At 37.9% G+C, this 22,038-nt stretch overlaps 1 protein-coding gene across 4 annotated transcripts; it reads right to left on the bottom strand.

Annotated features, from left to right (window-relative positions):
* Window positions 1-308: 308 nt before the first annotated feature.
* Window positions 309-19,127, bottom strand: senp1.S (SUMO specific peptidase 1 S homeolog). Of its 4 annotated transcripts, none has more exons than XM_041583030.1 (18): window positions 18,808-19,127; window positions 16,188-16,237; window positions 15,898-16,001; window positions 13,939-14,011; window positions 13,203-13,374; window positions 11,970-12,132; window positions 11,378-11,481; window positions 10,626-10,879; window positions 10,141-10,198; window positions 9,484-9,522; window positions 9,317-9,401; window positions 8,800-8,940; window positions 8,317-8,448; window positions 5,119-5,322; window positions 4,475-4,554; window positions 3,992-4,076; window positions 3,791-3,886; window positions 309-1,977 (listed from the first exon to the last, which is right to left on the bottom strand). In XM_041583030.1, the coding sequence occupies exons 2-18, from the start codon at window positions 16,189-16,191 to the stop codon at window positions 1,915-1,917; spliced, it is 1,857 nt and encodes a 618-aa protein (XP_041438964.1). In that variant the 5' UTR covers window positions 16,192-16,237; window positions 18,808-19,127; the 3' UTR covers window positions 309-1,914.
* Between the last annotated feature and the right edge of the window lie 2,911 nt (window positions 19,128-22,038).

The raw sequence follows: 22,038 nt of genomic DNA, 5'->3' as shown, positions 1-22,038 counted from the left end.
TTTATTAAAGCTTTATGAATCATATCCTGAGTCAGCAACTGACTAGATTGAGCTGAGCCAACAGTGTAGCTATGAAGTGAGCATGGGAACTGTGACTGCTAGTATCAACCATACTGGTCCATTATTTAAAGGAGCAGCACTCTCAACCCACATCTTTTTACTATTAATATACTTAAACTTTTAATGTTCTATTAAATACATTCCAGATATATACAAATTCATACATATTTATTACAAATAACCCATGAGCTTGTGGGCCAGTGAACCCAGTAACAAAATGCCAAAAGAAACATATTGCAATGCAAGAATGTTATTCACTGGTTTATTTAAATATAAACGTCCATATAAACACATGAAAGATATAAAATAAAATCTTTATGTTTCAACCACAGTCATCACTCTAAGAAAATATTTATAGGAAAAAAAAAAAAAAAAAGACAAACCATACAATAAGAAAAATCCAAGATAAATTTTGAGGGTTTCCCATTCCCTGATCTATTAGTCCAAGTTACTAAATACAACCATCTTTCGAATCAATGTACTCATCCTTATAATGAATTTGCTCCACCAAAAAAGCATTTTTCTTTTGTCGGGCCATGCTGCTTCTAAAGATATCTTAGGATTTGGGGGATAGGACACACTCGCTATACTTCTAAAGAAATTTCCTGGGTGCTGGGACTCTTGACTCCAAGATACAGAATCAGTTTGGTTTGGCTTTTTATTTAATTGTTTCAATGAATTGGAAGCAGTTTTACATTTTTACCAAGTGCTCTACAAATTATTTTTAAGTGTACGTTACACAACTTACTCTGCTACGCAAACATATTAAGACGTCCACCCCTTAACCAATAATAACAGAGCTGATGTGAGTGAGGTTTCAGTGACATCACTAATTATCCTATCAAAAAGGTAAAGATCCCGATACAAGTGTTTTTTAGAAAACGTAAATGTGCCTCCATGTTAACTGCCCCTGTAATTAGGCACTTGACAGAAATAGGCCTTTGCAGGACTGCCAAACTAGTAATTAGCCATCTAGAACTATAGCCCAAAACATAGAGCTTCTGGTCAAAAAACTGCCTTACTGTGCATCCACTTACTATCGGGGACTCTCGAGAGGCACCGCAATACATTCACCTCTGTAGAGATTACCCTATTTTGTTACATTTTTAGAAACCAGTTGAGGTAGCCTGAAGATGAACTGCTGAATTACAGGGAAAAAAAGTCTGCAAATGTAACCCAGCTTATACTTTTAGTACGCATAAATCAGTTTCAAGATAAATCTGTAAAAGAATAAAGCAAAGTACACACAAAATCCCAGAAATAATAGTTATTGCCTGTACAAAACATAGAAATCAACAAGCTATTTGTGGTGTCACAGGTGAGTATAATAGGTCTAAAAAACGTTGACATTCTTGTAAATATAAAGTTTTTTTCGTTTTTTCGTTTTACAAAGTACAAAATGACAGCTCATGAACAGAGCAAACAGTGCTGCAAATGGTACACAAACACCAACATCTAGTTCAAAGGAAAGCCTTGGATATAATATAAAGCCAGAAGGCTTGCCTCTGAACAAAACAAACAATTATCAAATGCCAAACAGTTTATATAAAAATGAACTCAGTGTTCTTCGCTTCTAAGCCCTGTCAGACATATAAATAAAATAGTTTTCTCTGAAGATTTACAGGTCTTTTTTCTTTTATTGTAAAGAAAAAAAAAATTATACTAAAAAAAATTTGGCAAATATGTTAAAAAATAAGAAGAGTAGTAATTCATAACAGTACAAGCATTATTTTTTTGATAGCTGTAAACCTGTGCGTAGAGAGAAATCAAATAATTCTTGGTCCGTGTTCTGGTCTGAGAAACTTGCCGCAACCAGTAAAATGGCTAAGCTTCCAAAGTCCCTCCATAGTAATGTCAAAGCAATTTTTGATGAAGGATCTCCCAAACCATTCTCTTTCTGAAATAGGGCATATGATGCTGGAAGAAGGCAAAAATCATATACATTTAAAATATTATTATTAGCATGTATTTTTTTTAGAGCGCCAACATATTGTGCAGCGCTGTAAAATGAACGTGCTTATACAAAGAAATCAAATGTGAACTTAACAGATATTAATAGATTTGTGTGTGTGTTATTGTATGTATACATACACTTTAATTAGGAATAATTCATCCCCGGACCAGCACTTCCCTTTGTGAAATTGTTGATTTTTATTTAAATACACATTAGTGTTCCAACGTTTTGGTCCCTGATGGGACTTTTTTCAAGGAGAACATCCAATGTGTAAAACAAACTTTAAAATAGTGCTGTTGTTTTACACATTGGATGTTATACTTGAAAAAGGTCCCAACAGGGACCGAAACGTTGGAACAATAATATGTGTATTTAAATAAAAACCTACAATTTCAGAAAGGGAAGTGCTGGTCCGGGGAAGAATTATTCCTAATTAATGTATACAGGGCCAGAACTAGGGGTAGGCAGAGTTTGGAGGGCGCCCAGCACGTACCTCAAACTGCTGCCTACCCCAGTCTGGTCTGAAGAATCCTGAGCGCATTGTAAGCTTGCCTAGGTGAGGAAAGGGTGGTGTGCACGGCCTGACAGTGCGCACGCGCTCCAGAACATGTGCGCATGCACGCGCTGCCGTACGTGCGCTGGGTTGGAGGACGCGACTAGTTGTGTTGCCTGGGGGCGCCCAGCCAATTTGGCCCGGCCCTGGAAGTATATGTCTAAGCATTGAACGCGCACCCCGAAGATTGCCAAATCAGAGTGCAGACGCTTAACAAAGTTTTGTGATATATATGTATGTATATAAAGATATATAGATACATACATACACACACACACACACAGATAGATACATACATACACACACTTTCAAGGATAGCCCTCACAGGACTTGTACAAAATATAGATGCTTTTTATTATAAAATACCTAACGTTTCGGCTATAACACCAGCCTTTTGAGAAAGCATTTGTATCTGACCATAACGTGGACTGCACCCAGGCGCCATTGGAATCATTTTCGTGAGTGCTGGGAACCTGGTTTCTATATATACATAGGACTGTATTTAGGTCCGATGCTGCCCTAGGGACCGGACCTAAATATGCCCTCTACGTGAGTCGCGGGACGTCAGCGCGTCATGCACGTGATGTTACATGCACAGACGTCACATGCATGAACGTCATGTGAAGTCATATGGAAAATCCGTGGAAGATTGCCATAAGGTTCTTGTTTTTTTTTTTTTTTTGAATAAGGTGTATTTTCAACTTTGTTTTTTGTAAAAATCTAATTTGTAAATATGAATGTAACCAAACCATTTTTGTTCTGATTGGGTTTTTAGCTGGGAAATAACGCAGTTCTGTTTTGTAAAAACCATAACAAAATTTAGAGCCATAAGTTGGACATCACCAATATAGGTTGGTATTTGAGACACACATGTGTATTACTGTAAACCAAAATAGAAGTTTGCAAAAGTCTGGATAGTCTTTTACACTTAGATCAATATTTTCAAGCCCACAATGCTACTGCAGTAGATGGTAGGCCCAGGATCACAAGATTTTGGGTGGGGGGCTATGTTGTCATACACACAGAAGTCATCCTCTAAAACAATTCTAAAGTTCTTTCTAGTTCTCACACCTGGAGAGATGGCCAACATGGATTACAATGTATTAACTATGTAGCTACAGCTGCTGATGAATGTACCATAATCTAAATTGATTCTTAATAAAGGTATTCTATATACCCAAAATCTGACTATAACAAATATACAGGCAGATGAGTTAGCATACCTGTGTAAAGGTGATGGACTTATCTTTGGTGATATAATCTGCATACTTGCAGGCAAACATTCCACAATCACTGCCATTCATTTGTTGTGGGATTTCCTAGGAGAAAAAAAAAAAAAAAAAAAAAAGCAGAATTTTACAAATTAAAAAGAATAAAATAAAATTGTTCATCAATGTCTAAACACATTTGGGATAAAAGCATACCTCGCTCGTCTTGCAGGTTAGGGTCCAACCATTTGAGTCAAAACATGCTCCTTTTTTGTCAACGCTTTCCTGTTTCAGGTATTGTCTGCAGTATTAATATTTTAGGCATAATTAAAGCATATATTTTTATATTTTATATAGTACTTATTGACTTATATAGAACCTCGGCAGGTCTGAGATGCCGGATTTTCGGATTCTGACTTTTTCCATCCTTGGGGTATAATAAAACTCGAAAAATACTTGTTTTTCTTCCCATTAAAAATTCTGATTTTATAGTAAAAAAACAAAACTTATTGTTCGAGTTTTTGGCATTCGGACTTTAATAATAAATAACCCCCTTAATGTGGACTATGAACCAGTAGTAAATTACACTGCACTGATGTGGCAGATCCTCAGGTATGGACAAGCTGCTACAAACAAGTTAAAAGCTCTCTTAACACAGTGTAGGTATATATGGCAGTGATTAAATACAGGATTACTTACAGCAATATTCTGCACGCATCATTGTTTAATCCACCCATTGAATCAAAGTAGGTGATGGACTTTTTTCTTAAGTCTACAACCTATCAAAACAGAAAGTGCCATTACAAAATGAATTCTCTTTCATTTGTGTGTACACAAGTATTCAGACTTTTCAATAAACGCAAAATATTATGAAATAATACAGGGATTTCCAGGCTTAGTTTAAGATAAATAATGAAACGTCTCAGAAGAAAGATTTTTCTAAGTGGTTCACCCACAAAAATAAACTGTTAAGCAATAGTAGCTACTGAAAATATCTACTGAAAGTTGTATTTTCACAATTTACAGTCTCTTATGTCTGCTAACAACGTGCATCATTTTCCTAAATAACCCACCATCTATTCAGTCTTTACCCTTAACAGTTGTGTTTCCTGCTCCCATTATCAATTAATCAGTCTCTACACCTTAATCATTTCCTGCAAGCAGAACTTCTGCACATATGATATAGCACAGTTGAATCACAACAGCACCTGGTCTATCAGGAAAAGTATACTCTTTAAAGTAAGGACTATCTAAAAGAAATTCTACAAGTGGATCCTACATTGTAACATTCAACTCAATCAAAATCAAATTTTAGTGCCATTTGAACGGAACGTACTACTTACTGCTAAACACCAGTGTACTCCAAGATGAATTGGTACCAATAAAATATTCATTGAAAATATGTCCACCTTTTTTGTCCATCTTTTCACTGCTTGATATCCAGCAGATTTCAACTTGGTAAAAAAAAATGTATTGAAAGCATGAACTGTTGGTAAGCCTTTCCGTTTGCTTCGTTCCATTAGAAGATTCATATAGAAGTTTATTATCTATGACAAAGACAAAAAATAAAGTCACATATACCTTAGGACAAATTGTAAATGTAAAGTGGCAAGAACACAAGGATCAAAGTACCAAAAAATTGTTATGTTTTGACTTATTTCTGATTCCTGGTCAGTCTCCCATTTTTGGGAAAACAGTTATTCGGGCCGAACTGGAGAAAATAATCTCCAAGGCTAGAGGGGGCAAGAGTACCCTGCTCCCACAAAATAAACACAAGAGGGCCCCCTTCAAGAGCAGACCATTTTTTGTCCCTTTCGCCAGAGATCACAAATAAACACCAAGTGCCCAGCCGTCCCAGTTTCCAGTCAAGACAGAACTCTTCCTGGTCGGGAAACAGGAGTACAGCCAAGCCTCCCCAAGACAAACCATCCTCCTCATGATGAGGTACCCACCCCCGAAAGCATTCTTTTAGGTGGACGCTTAAGAAGCTTTCGGGAAGTTTGCAGTCAAAGGTCCAGGATCCTTGGGTTCTACAAATAATCTCCCATAGCTATCTCATAGAATTCAAACATCTTCCGCCGGAGCCTTCCAGCAGGGGAACCCAGGTGCTCAGCCTTTTGGGGGGTTCTACACACCCATTATGGGGGTAGTGGAGCGGGTGTCCCCCCAGGGAGAGGGGCCGCAGTTTCTACTCAAATCTTTTTATAGTACCCAAGAAGGACGGATCTTTTCGCCCTGTCCTAGACTTGAAGGCTCTCAACGACCATGTCAGAAAACACCACTTCAAGATGGGATTGGTTCAATCAGTATTGATGTCACTAGAAAAGGAAGAATTCATGGCAGTGATGGATATCAAGGACGCGTTCCTACACGTACCCATACACCCTAACCGTGATCGTTTCCTTCATTTCTACACGGCAGGAGAACATTGACAATTCGTGGCGCTACCCTTCTGGCTCTCTTCCGCGCCAAGAGTTTTCACAAAGGCATTGGCGCTGGTGGAGCTACATTTGCAGGGCGTGGGGGGGTCATACCATACTTGGATGACCTCCTGGTGAAAGCTCCATCCAAGTGCATGGCCACACTCCATCTCCAGAAGGTAGTGACAATGTTGACTCACATGTTGGTACATCAATTTCTAGAAGTCAAAACTAATTCCGCCCCAGAGTACTTAGAACTCGTTGTAAATACTTCTGCGGGGAGAGCATTCCATCCGCAGGCCAAGATTTCCTCTCTTTGCAGCCAGTTGTCGACACTTCAGAGAGCAGAACAGGTACTGCTATGCTCTGCCATGAGGGCATTGGGGACGATGGTCTCATCTTTTCCAGCTATTCCTTACATGCAACTACACACCTGACCACTACAAAGACTGATCTTACAGCAGCAGAGGAGGAACCGAACAAACCTTGATTGCAAAATAACCTTGTCAAGTCCAGCTCGGTCATCACTCTCCTGGTGGATCAGACCAATGATGCTCCACTCCAAACCATTCCCCATCCGCAGGCCAAGATTTCCTCTCTTTGCAGCCAGTTGTCGACACTTCAGAGAGCAGAACAGGTACTGCTATGCTCTGCCATGAGGGCATTGGGGACGATGGTCTCATCTTTTCCAGCTATTCCTTACATGCAACTACACACCTGACCACTACAAAGACTGATCTTACAGCAGCAGAGGAGGAACCGAACAAACCTTGATTGCAAAATAACCTTGTCAAGTCCAGCTCGGTCATCACTCTCCTGGTGGATCAGACCAATGATGCTCCACTCCAAACCATTCCCCAGCCACAAGTGGACAGTCATCACAATTGATGCCAGTCGGCAGGGCTGGGGAGGAGTTCTAGGGGATCGGACAGTGCAAGGCCGTTGGAAACAGGAGGAGCAATTGCTCCCCATCAACATCCTGGAACTCAGAGCAATCTACCTTTCATTGCTTCACTGGTCAAACGTCGAGTGGAGCCTTCACCCAGACGTCTTTCAGCAGATCGTGACAAGGTGGGGCATACCAGACGTAGACCTGATGGCATTCAGATACAATAAACAAACTAGCAAGGTTCATCACAAGAAGCAAAGATCCATTAGCGTTAGCAGTGGACGCACTTTTAGTACTGTGGCCATTCCACCTAGTCTACGTCTTTTCTCCACTGGCCCTGTTGCCAAGGGTTATTCCCTGAACACTAGGGGTTTGAGTCCCGTCCTCATGGGTAGCTTTGGGACATCCCCATGGTGCTCCCCCCCCAATCTAGGCAAGAGAAAAACAGATTTTTGTACTTACCGTTAAATCCTTTTCTCTTGACCTAGATTGGGGGACACAGGCCTTCCCTCCCTGTATACTCAACAATCATTCATTCAACTAAAAACTTAGTTCAAGTTTCTATAGGTTCAACTGTTTAAGTTCTAGCTGGAACTCCAGCAGGGAAGTCTAACCATTCTAATGGTTTGGCAACATGTGGAGCTCCTTCTCCAGTTATTGGGCTACAAGGTAGGGCTAGTCATCCTTCTTCGGCCAAAAAACTGAGGATTCAGGAAGTAGGCAGGGGATGAAGCCCAGATCAGGAGGAGGAGTCACTTTAACCTCTTAGTGTCCTTTCTCCAAGCAACAGAATCTTCATCCCCATGGTGCCTGTGTCCCCCAATGTAGGTCAAGAGAAAAGGATTTCAGTAAGTACAAAAATCTGTTTTCTCCCCCCAGAAAACTGCTTGTAAGGGTTTTCCCCTTTGCAGTATTTTGCACAATTTCAAAGCATACCAATTCCCAACAATCTATTTTATTTTTAATGAGAAATTATTTATATACAGTCACCAATAGTCCAAGAAAACTATATAATGGTTATATTATATTCATGTAATTTTACAGCTATAAAATGGTATTTCCTTTTTCCAAAGAACATTAAAAACCTTGTTTTAATTATAAGATAATGCTAGAAAATGTTTACATACAATCTAAATTATTTTTTTGTTTGCCTAATGTTAGAAGCAACATTTTTAAGACTGAACATACATACAAAATATAACCACTGCTAGAAAAGAGGAGCAGGTACATACCTCATCATTTAGCCAGTTTAAACTATGAAGAGTCATAATGTCTTTTCGCGTAATTGTTAGTCGGTACCCTTCACTTAAAGACTGATCTTGGCTCCCACCAAATAGAGCACGTTTAATCTCTCTTTCCATAACCTAAGAATGTTAACAAAAGAATGCAAATTCAGCCAAAGAACATTATATCAGGAGTATTAAATAGACACATCAGAATAAAATGTTTTAAGTAGTATGTTTTAGTAAAATGACTTACAAAGATGAAAGGGAAGGAGTTGCAATGGGAACCTTAATAGGCAAATTTATTGGCCATCTTGCAGAGTCCATCTAGTGGTAATGCAACCTTCTTTAAACATATACCACTGCACATAATTGTACGTGTGTAAACCAAATGGATGAGAAAATTACGTTCAATATATAACCAGAAATCATAATCAGGAAAGAGGCCATGTTGCTTTAGCGGAGATACTACTAAATAGGAGAAGAAATTACCTCTGTAATTTCAGGGAATTCAATCTCTTCAGGTTTGGGGGACTCCTCTTGCTTCGGAATTAATGTAACAGGTATTTCTTTTTCAAGAGGTACACGAAGGTGCAAATCTATGGAGTCTTGCACTGAACATTCTTGAAGCCTCTAAACATTTTAAAATTCATAAAGAACAAAAACAAAGGTCAGTTTTTACTTTTGCAGGTTGTGTGTGTGCACGAGCTAACAAATAAACTGGACTGATCCACTCAGCAGCACGTTTGTGTATTCAGCAGTTGTATAAGCCTCAATTATTCTAAAGGTAAAATTAACCAAAAAAAATCAACGTTTTTATTGCACTTAAACAATATCTTTCTACTAGTTTGGTGCTTACTTTCTAGATAATTGTCCTAGATACGGACAACTAAACAACAACTTCTATAGCTATTGTGATCCCTAATAGCTAAAATCTGTGAAATTGCCAACTTTTCACTGACTAGGTTCAATAGAAAAATATGCATGAAATTTGTATGAAAAGGGCTACCTGTTTTTGAAGTTGTAAGGCAAGTGCTTCCTGTTCTTCAATTTGACGCCTTCTTTCTCGTGATCTTGAATCAAACAAACTGGTGCTGATAAAGGAGGAGAATAATAGTAGCTAAATACCAGTGAATTCCACTTAAAAGAGAAATAAAGAAATTGCTTATTACTTACAGTTCCTTAATCCAAAGCTCTGCATGGAAGAAAGGTTGACTAAAGAGGAAAAAAGTAAAATACAAGATTATATACTTTAATAATGGTTAAGTAAAATCACACGTAATTTTAAGAAAATGTATAAAAACACATTATTTAACAAATTAACAATATTTAGTAAAGGCCACAAGCAGAGGCAGTTACAATGTCTAATTAGGCCACTGATGATCCAGAAAAGTGGAAAGCAGGGGTCTGCCTCCATGCCCCGGTTTACTGTATATAAACAATAGTAGTGTTTCTGAAGTAAACACAGCAGTTGTACCAGTGCAGGGCAACACTGCATTATATATTTTTTTTACTTTTATTACTATAAAACAATTAAATTTTTTGATGTTAATGTATAAAATTACAAATTTTGCCTGATTAAAACAACGGGCAAACTTATGTTCAGCAAAAGCTTTTTTCATTGAACTTTTGTTGTTGAATAATGGGCTATATGGTCCCTTATAGCTTATGATCTGTGTTTCTCAACCATTAGAGATGGTATTATTTTTAAATGAACATCAATAACAATATTACATTTTATTTGCACCTGTGTGCAGAGAGCATATAGGCTCTCTTTCTCTTTTTTCCTCCTAATTTTACAACATTGCCCAAAATAAGGAGTACAAAAATTACCTAGCGGGTTCTCGAGGTTTGACAACAGGCGAATCCAATACAATGGGCGAATCTAAACCTGCAAGCAAAATAAACACATATAGATTTAAATAGTCTGCGTACAATAGCACTGGTAGTGGTTGCAAACGTTTTACCACCCACATAACTTCCAGCTCAGCAAATGGAGAGGCAGCAATTGCACCACGACAGTGTAATGGTTACTGGCCCTAAAACTGATGATGCAATGACTGGGTCAGACCATTGACTAGCCAGGGTGCCTAGAATGAAAATCTATCAAGAAGCAACTATAAAACCGTCGCACATCAACACTATTCGGACACCCAATGACTTTAACACAGAAATCTATTTTTGCAGGAGAAATTCACCCATCAACTACTTGTGGTCAGTATGTACAGCTGAATTTAGAAATCATTAGAACAACCCTGAAATGGGTGAAAATATATGAAAGTGGATATAGGTAAGCCAGAACATTTTATTTGTTTTACCTTGAGACTGCTGTGAGCTAGGAGCATGCTTTTCTTTAGGAAGCTGCTGGTTACTTGCTCCTTGCGTGTCAGAAATTACTTTGAAATTTGTTGAGTTGCTTAGAATTGCTTCTGAAATTTGACCTGATGGCTGCAAATAGCTAAATGATGTTCGACATGAAGATTCTGTATCCAAACTACTGGGCTCTAGAGAACTCAAACTTGAAGCAACAGGTTGTCCAGATATACTGTTATCTGAACTTAAACATCTAGACCTGCAAAACAAATTAATAGAATATTGATAGAATTAAATATTTAACAGGAACATATACCCATCCACACAACAATATGTCAAATTATTCTGTTTTTTTTCTGAGCTCTTTTACAACAAACATTTTTCTTTCATAATTTTACCACTTTACCACTTTTTAAATAGCTAATTATGAATGTGCAACACCCCAATGTTTTGCCTGAGTTGTACAGAGCAGCAAAAACTAAAGTTTCTGAAGCAGGTAGCGTCTCCGGACCCTTTTATGTACATTCTTTCACTTCAACATGAGTAACTTTATTTGCCAGTCTGGATACAGAAAGGGTTTGCATTTGCCAATTGATCTGATTATCTGCCACAGAGTCACAACAACTGGATCCATAGTTTTGCCATCCATGAGAAAAATGTGCAAGCAATCCTAAAATAAGGCCAGTTTTAGAATATCCTGCAGGTTCTATTATTACATAGCATGTAAAGCAAAATGTTTTCTTATAAGCCAACTTACACCTGTGGAGGCAGAATGGATGTAGACTTGGTGGATAAAAAGGTTTTTCCCGTCACAACCTGAAGTAGCTGCCTGTATATTTCCTTTTCTTCCTCGCGTACTGTCTGTTATGGGTTGAACGGGAGTAAAAAGGCAAATGAAAAGGAAATATGGCCAGAAATAACTTAATGAACATGTAGAAAATAACCTTTAGATCTCATTCCATCAAACACTGGGATAAGATTATCCATTTTTTTTTTAAAAATGAATCACATAATATCTGAAAGAAAATGTATGCATTGATACAAGTTTTGCTGTGCAATTAGCATTTATCTATAGGAAACCAAAGAGTAACACGTTGCTTTAGAACAATATCGTAATAAAAAGGGGACAATGAAATCCATGTCCCTTTCACAAATTGTTCCAATCGTATAAATTTGTTTTTTTTCTTAATTATCTGCATTAAGCATGTTCCCCTTTTAACCTATAAACAGATCTGAGGAGATGGCTCGCAGTCGAGAGCATAAAAAAATATAAATTACTATGAAGAGCACGAATACTTATGCAGTGTAAATAGATTTGCAATGTAATGCAATCTTTTTTTTAGACTTACTTCTTCAACTGTACTGACAAAGCGCCTCTGTGTTTTTTTAGGGCTTCGACGACAAGGTCCAATCAATGAAGCTGAACATGAAATGTTCTTAAATGGAAAGGATTTTTCATAAGCTGATGCAAGAGTATGATTTGGTTTTCCCGAAGCAGCATTTAAAGCTCCACTGGATTAAGAGAAAAAATTATATTGTTTAACAGCAAAAATTATATACCATGAGTTCATTACATTTACAGTATTATTACTAATTTAGTCCACCTTTTCTACCTTATGGAAGATATTTTTCTTATTAAATGGCCTGTACACTATTACCTAACATCTTCCATAAAAATGAAAAGGTCAACTCAGTTAGAAAACTGTAAATTAAATTAACTTAAGGTTCTTTAAAGGCTAGAATGCATATAGTGATCACAATAAGTTGTTTTCAGATTGTTCACCATAAACAAAGACTTTTTTTCAATTGTTGTCCATTATTATTTACCATTTCCCCAAAATTTTAATTTAAAGTTTAATGTTTGTGTCTCTGGTGTTTCAGTCTGGTAGCTCAGTGATCCAGGAGCATCTGAACAGTTACAATATGCTACATTTAATTGATACAATCAGTTAAAACATTTCTCAGCAGCATCTGTGGAATATTGGCAACTATTCTATCAATTCTAACAGCTGCCTTTAATGAAACTGATTCTACTCAGCAGGGACAAAGATAACAAATGTCAACTAAATGTATCAATTTAAAACAGTTAAAGAGTCTGCGACCCCCTCCTAGAGCTGCTTTAGAATGTGAAAAATGAAACATACACTTTAATATTCGAAAAACGGTCACATATGAAAGACAGAAAGTAATTGGAAAAAGTCTATTTCTGGTGAATTATCTGAAACCAACTGCACTGAAAATAAGTGTTTGAAGGTGAACAACCCCTTTAATGTGCCATCAAAGGCTGAAAGAAACTGAACAGGCTCTATAACATTATCAGTTGACAATAGTATATTGTGAGCACCCAATAAATTTTGAGTTGTAGTTGTACAGGAGCTGGAGTGCTAAACCAAAACCGTTGTAAACCAAATACAAACATGTGTTTAACTAGTAAAAATGTCTGCAAAAAAAAAGGCCCTAACTATATAACTTGTGCATTTAATGTGAATGGTAAGGATACAGGAAAAGTTTTGCCACAACTACTTTGCCTTAAGTGTAAAATTGTGTTACATAAAATGGATAAAGTTTCAGTAAAAGTTTACCTCAGTTTTCGTGCTTCCATGTGGGCAGACCTAGGTACTCTTGGTTTCTGAGATGACACTCCTTTAGCAGGAAGCACAGCGTACCCATTCCCATTTTGCTTTCCTTTCGTTAATTCAGAGGATTGCTGTGGTATCATTTTGTCTCCTGGTGGTATAGCTCTCTCATATTTTTCTTTGTGTGGAATGAAACAAAAAAGACAACATTTAACAGATGCACAAATATCCAAAATGTGAACATTTTATATGCCAATCCCAAGTCATTATAGAGCCGAGAATAGAATTTCTGCAGCGGGTTGGACTCCTTTGGCAAAAAGCAAATCATTGAGCTCTAGGCACTCAACAGCTCTGAATGTGTTCTTCAAAGACGGGGCTTGTGTTATTACTGAAATCCTACACAACTATACGCATTTTGCAGAAATTACTAAATTCTATGATTAAATCTTAAAATCAATCTATTTTCCCCAATGATCTGTTTTTTTATCCAAGTGCAGTGGTTTTTATTTTACCCACATGCCTTAACCATAAATTTGATATTGTTCTTTTTTAATTCTATATTATTTATACTGGGAATTGTGACATTTGAGAACAAAGGTTCCCAAAAACCCCTATACCTAATGCCTATACCTTATATTGAAAGGGGTTTGTGTTATGACCCATACTCTGTTGTTACCTTACACAAATATTATTGGTAATATCTGTAATATGCAATCCTCAAAAAAAAAAAAAAACATTTTACCTGAGACAAAATTTGGTTTATGAATAGAATTCATTCCCGATATCTCAAAATGCTTATATTGCAATGCAGGAAACTAGAAGAATAAAAACATAAGTAATTCACAAACCAATGTTAATAATAATTAACACTTTATAAGAGCAGAGGCTGGAAATAGGAGAATAAGTTATTGGTTACTATAAAGCATGCGGACACAGGGGCATAGTTATTAATTCAATAGTTAAAATAGATTTCATCCCTGTTCCCCAGTGGAGAACACCCCAGTTCACGATTCACTTGTATAAAGATTTTTTTTTTTTTTTTTTTTTTTGCATCATGGTTATTCAACATTGAACCCAAGTGGGATCCTTTAATCAGAAACCTGTTATCCAGAAAGTTCCAAATTATGGAAATGCCATCTCCCATAGACTCTATTTTATCCAATTAATAAAGATTTTTAAAAATTATTTCTTTTTTCTCTGTAATAATAAAACAGTACCTTGTACTTGAACCCAACTAAGATATAATTAATCCACGTTGGAAGCAAAACCAGCCTATTGGGTTTATTTAATGTTTACATGATTTTATAGTTTGAAGGTATGAAGATCAAATTAAAGGAGAAGGAAAGCTAAGGAGGCATTTTATTGCCAATAGATTAGCTGCAATAGTGCAAGCTAGAATGCTATATTTATTCTGCAGAATGCTTTACCATACCTGAGTAAAAAGCTCTAGAAACTCTCTGTTTGTTTAGGATAGGAGCTGCAGTATTAATGTGGTGTGACATCACTTCCTGCCTGAGTCTCTCCCTGCTCTGGGCTCAGATTACAGTAGAGAAGGGAGGGGAGGGGAAGAGGAGCAAACTGAGCATGCTCTTGCCCAGGGCAATGAGGTTTAAGCTGAAGGCAGAAAGTCTGATACTGAAGCCCATGTGTACACAATAGAAGGAAAGAAATGTGGTGTTTCTTTTGACAGGGGACAACATTACTTTGGGGGTTTACTGGTATATTTAGATGGACCTTTCTGATAAGGCTTACTTAGTTTTAACCTTTCCTTCTCCTTTAAAGAAAGGTCCATTATCTGGAAAACCTCAGGTCCTGAGCCTTCTGGATAACCGATCCCATACCTGTATAACTTTTGCACAATGAAAACAGAATTCAATTATTTTTCCATTCAATTGTAACTTACAAAATCACATTTGTAATTAATGTATATTTGGAAGTTGCTTAGCATGACAATTTCTATTATAAAAACACAGTTTTATTTTTGGGTTTACAGTCGGTTTTAACAATCCTGGGTTGGAGCAGTCCAATTTCCCTTCAGGTTGGGCAGAACTATGAAACTCTGACTAAGACTTGAGTACCGATTGCAGCCTGTAACAGGTGCAAATGGCACCAAGTCTGTCCAAGAGTACAAGTAAAAAAACACTACAAAATGAATTTTTATGCAAATACAGAAAGTTGAGATCAAACAGGGGTCACTTCTGAAGGGACAACTACAGGAAGCACAAGAGGCTTTAAGTCGGAAGCCGGCATTTTGGAGGTCGCAGGCGGGTAGAGCAGCAAGAACAGCTCAACCCGCAACCGGAACGGAGCATGTGAGGTCGGCCCAAATAGGTCAGTTTTCGATTGAATAGGTCTGTATTCGGCCAAATTAGAATCATATGAATCTAAGTAATAACGCATCCGATTGAATTCAATGCAAAGTTTTTCCCAAAAGAAAACTTTGATTTTTCAAAGTCCACCAAATGACTCAAAGTAGGTTCGAGGAGGTCCCCCATAGGCTAAAACAGCATAGGCTAAAATTTGACATGATTGAAGTCTAATTTTTAAATAGACAGTACATTTTTTTCATATTCTAATTGAATTTGGAATATTCCCTAGTCGAAGTACACAAGAAATTAAAAATTTTTGAATTTGAGAATTCACCTTGACCTTTAATAAATCTGCCCCCTAATGTACAATCACATTAAAAAGGGCAACAAACCTGAAAGTTGAAGGCATAAGAGGAATTGTGTGCAGTCTCTTTATAATGTGCTTTAAATGTAGAGTTATTTTCACTCTCCCAAACCATTTCTTTAACATCATCATCTTAAAGAAAAACAGATTGTTAGAACATGTGAAAAAGTACATAGAATATATTCTATTCTACATTGAAATTGTTTCAAACAGGGAAAAGTCCATAATTAATTTTTCCGGGAGGGGGAGACCACATTAGATGTACAGTATATTATTTACAAATAACTTCTACATGAGTTGAAGTAAAAAACATCTTACCCATATTAACGTCTGTTACATCACTGGTATGCTCCAGAAATAAGTAACTGCTGAAAGAAAATTATGTGAAACACACGGTCTGTATATTGTGAGACAAGCGGCAGGATATGTTCATTTGCTTAGTAATACAGGTATGGGATGCTTTATCAAAAAACCGGTTATCCAGAAAGCTCCAAATTAGTCTCCCATAGACTCCATTGTATCCAAATAATTAAAAATGATTTCCTTTTTCTCTGTAGTAATAATAAAACAGTACCTTGTAATTGATCCAAACTAAGATATAATTAATCCTTATTGGAAGCAAAACCAGTCCAATTGGGTTTATTTAATTTTTAGATGATTTTCTAGAAGACTTAAAGGGGTGGTTCACCTTTCGGTTAACTTTAGTATGTTATAGAATGGCCAATTCTAAGTGACTTTTCCATAGGTCTTCATTATTTATTTTTTGTAGTTTTTGAATTATTTTCCTTCTTCTGTCTCTTTCCAGCTTTCAAATGGAGGGGGGGGGGACGTATTTTTAGAGCTCCAACATATTGTTCAGTAGTGATGTGCGGGCCGTCTCCTGCATCAAATATTTGGGTCGCAGGCAGGTCCGGGTCAAGCTCTTCTCCTGCTCTGCCCGCGACCTAGCACATAAATTTATATACTTGAGCCCGCCCCTTTTGTGACGACACTACAGGGCGAGTCAGGCGCAGGTCTAAGGGGGGCAATAGCGGGCATGGGAAAGAAGCGTATTGGGAGGGGGTGGGTTAGGGTCCGGGTTGAGAATTTGTCGACCTGCACATCACTATTGTGCAGAACTGTAAAATAAATGTGTTTATACTAGGGATGCACCGAATCCAGGATTTGGTTCGGGATTCAGCCTTCTTCAACAGGATTCAGATTCCGCCAAATCCTCCTGCCCGGCCGACCCGAATTTGCATATGCAAACTAGGGGTGGGGAGGGAAATTGTGCGACTTTTTGTCACAAAACAAGTAAGTAAGAAATTTTTTCCCCTTCCCACCCCTAATTTGCATTTGCAAATTTGGATTCGGTTCGGCCAAATCTTTTGCGAAGGATTCGGGGGTTCGACTGTATCCCTCATCCCTAGCTTACACAAAGAAATCACATTAATTACATACATAGAACATACAGAGTTAACACAGTATTGGACTGGCCCACAGGGATACCAGGAAAACTCCCGATGGGCCCAGGTGTCAGTGGGTCCGTTTGCTTCTAAACATTTGGCCTATTTCATGGTCATTCCATATTTCTTTATGGGGAAAAATGCTTAATAATGGAAGAATATAGTAAGTAGATATAAAAGACTAGGAGAATAAAGAGGTTGAGTGAGGAGAGGAGGAATAATAACTTGGAAAGCGGGCCCGCAGTCTAAGGTTTTCTGGTGGGCCCCTGGCATCCCAGTCCGACACTGGAGTTATATTCACAACAATCAGTACGGGTACAAAAGGCGAGGAAGGCCCTGTGCAAAAGAGCTTACAATTTTAAGAGGAAGGGATTGCGACAGGAGGCGCGGGATAGATTATCATCTAATAATACGTCAGATCCAAGATTTAAAGGCGACCCGTCACCCAAAAGAAATATCCAAAATCCTATTTTATCACATTATTCAAGCAAAATGAACATTAATTACACAATATACTGTAAATGATTTGAATCTTATTTCCTTCAGTCTGGGAATTCATAATTATAGCAAGCAGGCAGGAGCCATTTTATTGACACTTATTAAGACAAGCTTTGCATCATCCCTTGTGCACCAGAATGGGGGACCTGATGTCCATCCCCATGCCCTGGCTACACAATGAAATGGTTAAGAGAACAGGGGAATGTGGGGAGAGCAGTGACACATAGGAAGTGCTGAATGGAAAGTGAAAGTAATGGCATAGAGGCGGGGCAAACAATATTTGATTGACAGCTGAGATTTTTAAACGAGCTTACAACAGCTATGAATGATTTAATAAAAAAATAGAAATTGGATTTCATGTTTAATTTGAAAATAACTTTTATTATACAGATTTGTGTGTCTGGGTGACAGGTCCCCTTTAAGTCATGCCTAACCCTTGCAATCTCAAAGTTCAATTATGATGAGGGTACAAATGTATTTGCCTGGCTAATTAGCTCACACACAGCCCTTGTCTTCGATCTGTAACAATTGTAGGAGTTATGGTGGAGGTGCTGGCTTGAGCTAAAGAAATAAATAAAAGCCAAATTCCAAAGCAACAATTAAGGCACTGCCCCTGTTACTGTCAGCCCAGGATAGTGGAGGATGTAATGTAAAGGTTGATGATTTGTTGGTGCTCAGGGTGAGAGCTGTAGTTGAACTACAAAGGGGTGTAGGAGCCTATGGGAGGACATGGTCACAAGTGCTGTGTTTTCACTGTACTCCTGAACTTATAGCCATGCACTTGCGCTAGAGACAGAAGCCCAAATATCTTGCTGGGGAAGGGGTGGGTCTTTCCCCCGAGGACGAGCAAGAGACGCCAATAACCATTACACTTCCCGCCACCACGTCTATTTCATAAAAGCGAACCAGAGAAGGAAGCAAGAGAGCGGCTTTCCCATTAGCTTTAGTTCTATTTCCCCTCACAACAACACGCCGGGCACTTGGCGCGCACTCACCTCTCACGCTAGTCGAGCCCTCACGACAGGACGTCGAGCTGAAGAAATACGACTAGAGAAACTATGAATCAAATTATTCCCGCCACACACGGGAAGGCAACGGGGACACACGCACATCAACAAAGTAGTGTCATAATATTGATCGGTCCGAAATTGCCTGTGTTGTTGTTGTTCGCCGGCGTTTCAATAAAGTTGTGGTTGTTTAAACGGATAAATCCTTGGCTGGGAGAGTTCCTTTTCCGCGGGTGTCCTCCTAGCGCTGTGTGTGTAAAGAGAATGATAGGCACGTGACCACTGTTGAAGCCAATGGCGCCATAGTGTGTTTGGGAAATGCATAGTCCGGTTAGTTTAAAATGCGCTTGACAAGCACCGCCTGTGTCCTTTTTTTTTCTTTTTGGAGTTATTTGTAGTATGAAAACCTGGCAAGAAAGTGGTTGCCCAAAACAAAAATGTCCGCCACATGCGTGTTCAACCCAAATGCGCAACAGTAGAAGGGCTCTGTGTTTCTCAATAAGAATAGTATTGTACAGCGTGGTGGCAGGCTGCCAGTTGAACTTTTACTCCACTAATATGATAACTATATGTAATATGAAAACCTGGCTATATATGTATTACCATATGTAATATGAAAACCTGGCTATATATGTATTACTAATACTATATGTAATATGAAAACCTGGCAAGAAAGCGGTTGCCCAAAACAAAAATGTCCGCCACAGGCGTGTTCAACCCAAATGCGCAACAGTAGAAGGGCTCTGCGTTGCTCAATGAGAATAGTATTGTACAGCGTGGTGGCAGGCTGCCAGTAAAAGTTGAACTTTTACTCCACTAATATGATTACTATATGTAATATGAAAACCTGGCTATATATGTATTACTATATGTAATATGAAAACCTGGCTATATATGTGTTACTATATGTAATATGAAAACCTGGCAAGAAAGTGGTTGCCCAAAACAAAAATGTCCGCCACAGGCGTGTTCAACCCAAATGCGCAACAGTAGAAGGGCTCTGTGTTGCTCAATGAGAATAGTATTGTAAAGCGTGGTGGCAGGCTGCCAGTTGAACTTTTGCTCCACTTTCTTACGCTGAGACGAACAGGAGCTAAGGACCATGGCGACCCTATTAAATCTCGAAGGTGATAAACTGTACAGATATACGTTCTTCTATAGCAATGTATTTATGTTGGATTCACTGATTTCCGAACAGTTGCTGCATTACACTGTTTGGAGTCGCAGAGGCTGTCGGTGAATCATGGGAGTTGTAGTTCGCAACAAAACCAGATTTAACAAAAATATAATAATTTTACCATATTGATTTTTTTTTTTTTTTTACATATTTTCATTTGGGAAATGTGCTTAAGAAAATCAATGAGAATAATTTAGGTTATTTTTAAAGACTCATCTGCAGTCTTTATTGTGTGTCCTTCAGCTGGCCCTAACCTGGCAAGCCCTGCTTGTTCAGCCACAAAGTTGCTAGCTACACATTTCTTTATATGGGGAATTTTTGCACAGATCTGTGACATTTACTAAAATTGTGCATTTAGGTTGGTGCCTAAGGAGAAAGAGATGCGAGCTTTCATTTTATTTATTCTGTTTACAGAAAAGCCCAATATCTACTGCCATTTCAACAAACCATCTTCATGATCATTTATTTCCTCGCATAGTGCCAGCGCTTCAATCTGTTGATTTAATATTGTGATGTATTTACATATTTTTGTCCTTTTTTTTGGCATTATTCAGGTGTATTGAAAGTTTAGTAGCAACGTGCATCCATGTTGTATTTGCTTCAATGTTCCTTTGTACTCTGGCATCCATGTTGAGGGCAGTGTGCTTCATTCTCATTTCTGTGGACTCCACCATCAGCACGATGTTGGGGCAAAATGCATCATGTGTCATTAACAAGCAAAGTTTGTTTTTGTCAAATGCAGTTTTTATTTTTGAGACAAAATCGGATAGTACGTGCATGAGTGTGTATTCAGTTTTCTCATGATTTGTTTCCACTACTGGAAACTACAGGCAAGCTCAGATTATCTTTACATTTAACTACAGAATTACATAGGGGCATATTTATAATAATATCAGCAGCTTGACCATTTGCCAAATTGCAAACTTCAGCAAAAAATGGGTTGCATATTTGTAAAGCTGCAATGGGTTTCCGCCAGATTTCTGTTTGAGCATAAATTCTATTTATATGGACTCCAGTGTATCGGCTTATAAATATATGTAGGCTGAAATGTTTCAAAATCCGTTTTTGCCACTATGTAATTCTGCAATGCTTTTTGCACTGCCTTTATAAATATGAGCCATTGTTTCCTCGACATCCAGTTTGTAGGACTCCGTTGATGTGTGAAAGGCATCTGTTTAGCTGTGAACAATGAGCATGTTTGGTTAAGATTGTTCCCAGACTGGTCAGGAGCCTGTCTTTTGTAATTTGCAATGGCTTTATTGAGGTAGCAATACCCCTTTACTTCTCAGTTAGATGTGTATTATTATTTTTTTTATAACGGCAACAAATTCTGCAGCACTTTATCTACAACAAATGTTCTAAATATAAGAATCCGCTTACATAGGGTTTATGGCAGGGAATCCTTTGTTTACTGAACAAATAATGCCCCTTTTTATGTATGATCTGTTAGATTGTAAAGAAGCCCTTATAGTAACATAGTAAGTTCAGTTGAAAAAAGACGCACGTCCATCAAGTTCAACCTTTTAAGTCTATACATAACCTGCCTAACTGCTAGTTGATCCAGAGGAATCCCAAGTCATTATAGAGCCGAGAATAGAATTTCTGCAGCGGGTTGGACTCCTTTGGCAAAAAGCAAATCATTGAGCTCTAGGCACTCAACAGCTCTGAATGTGTTCTTCAAAGACGGGGCTTGTGTTATTACTGAAATCCTACACAACTATACGCATTTTGCAGAAATTACTAAATTCTATGATTAAATCTTAAAATCAATCTATTTTCCCCAATGATCTGTTTTTTTATCCAAGTGCAGTGGTTTTTATTTTACCCACATGCCTTAACCATAAATTTGATATTGTTCTTTTTTAATTCTATATTATTTATACTGGGAATTGTGACATTTGAGAACAAAGGTTCCCAAAAACCCCTATACCTAATGCCTATACCTTATATTGAAAGGGGTTTGTGTTATGACCCATACTCTGTTGTTACCTTACACAAATATTATTGGTAATATCTGTAATATGCAATCCTCAAAAAAAAAA

Source organism: Xenopus laevis, chromosome 2S (genome assembly GCF_017654675.1).
Source record: "Xenopus laevis strain J_2021 chromosome 2S, Xenopus_laevis_v10.1, whole genome shotgun sequence".
Taxonomy (NCBI): domain Eukaryota; kingdom Metazoa; phylum Chordata; class Amphibia; order Anura; family Pipidae; genus Xenopus; species Xenopus laevis.
Note: the sequence above shows the minus strand (reverse complement) of the source record. Positions and strands in the feature narration are given on the sequence as shown.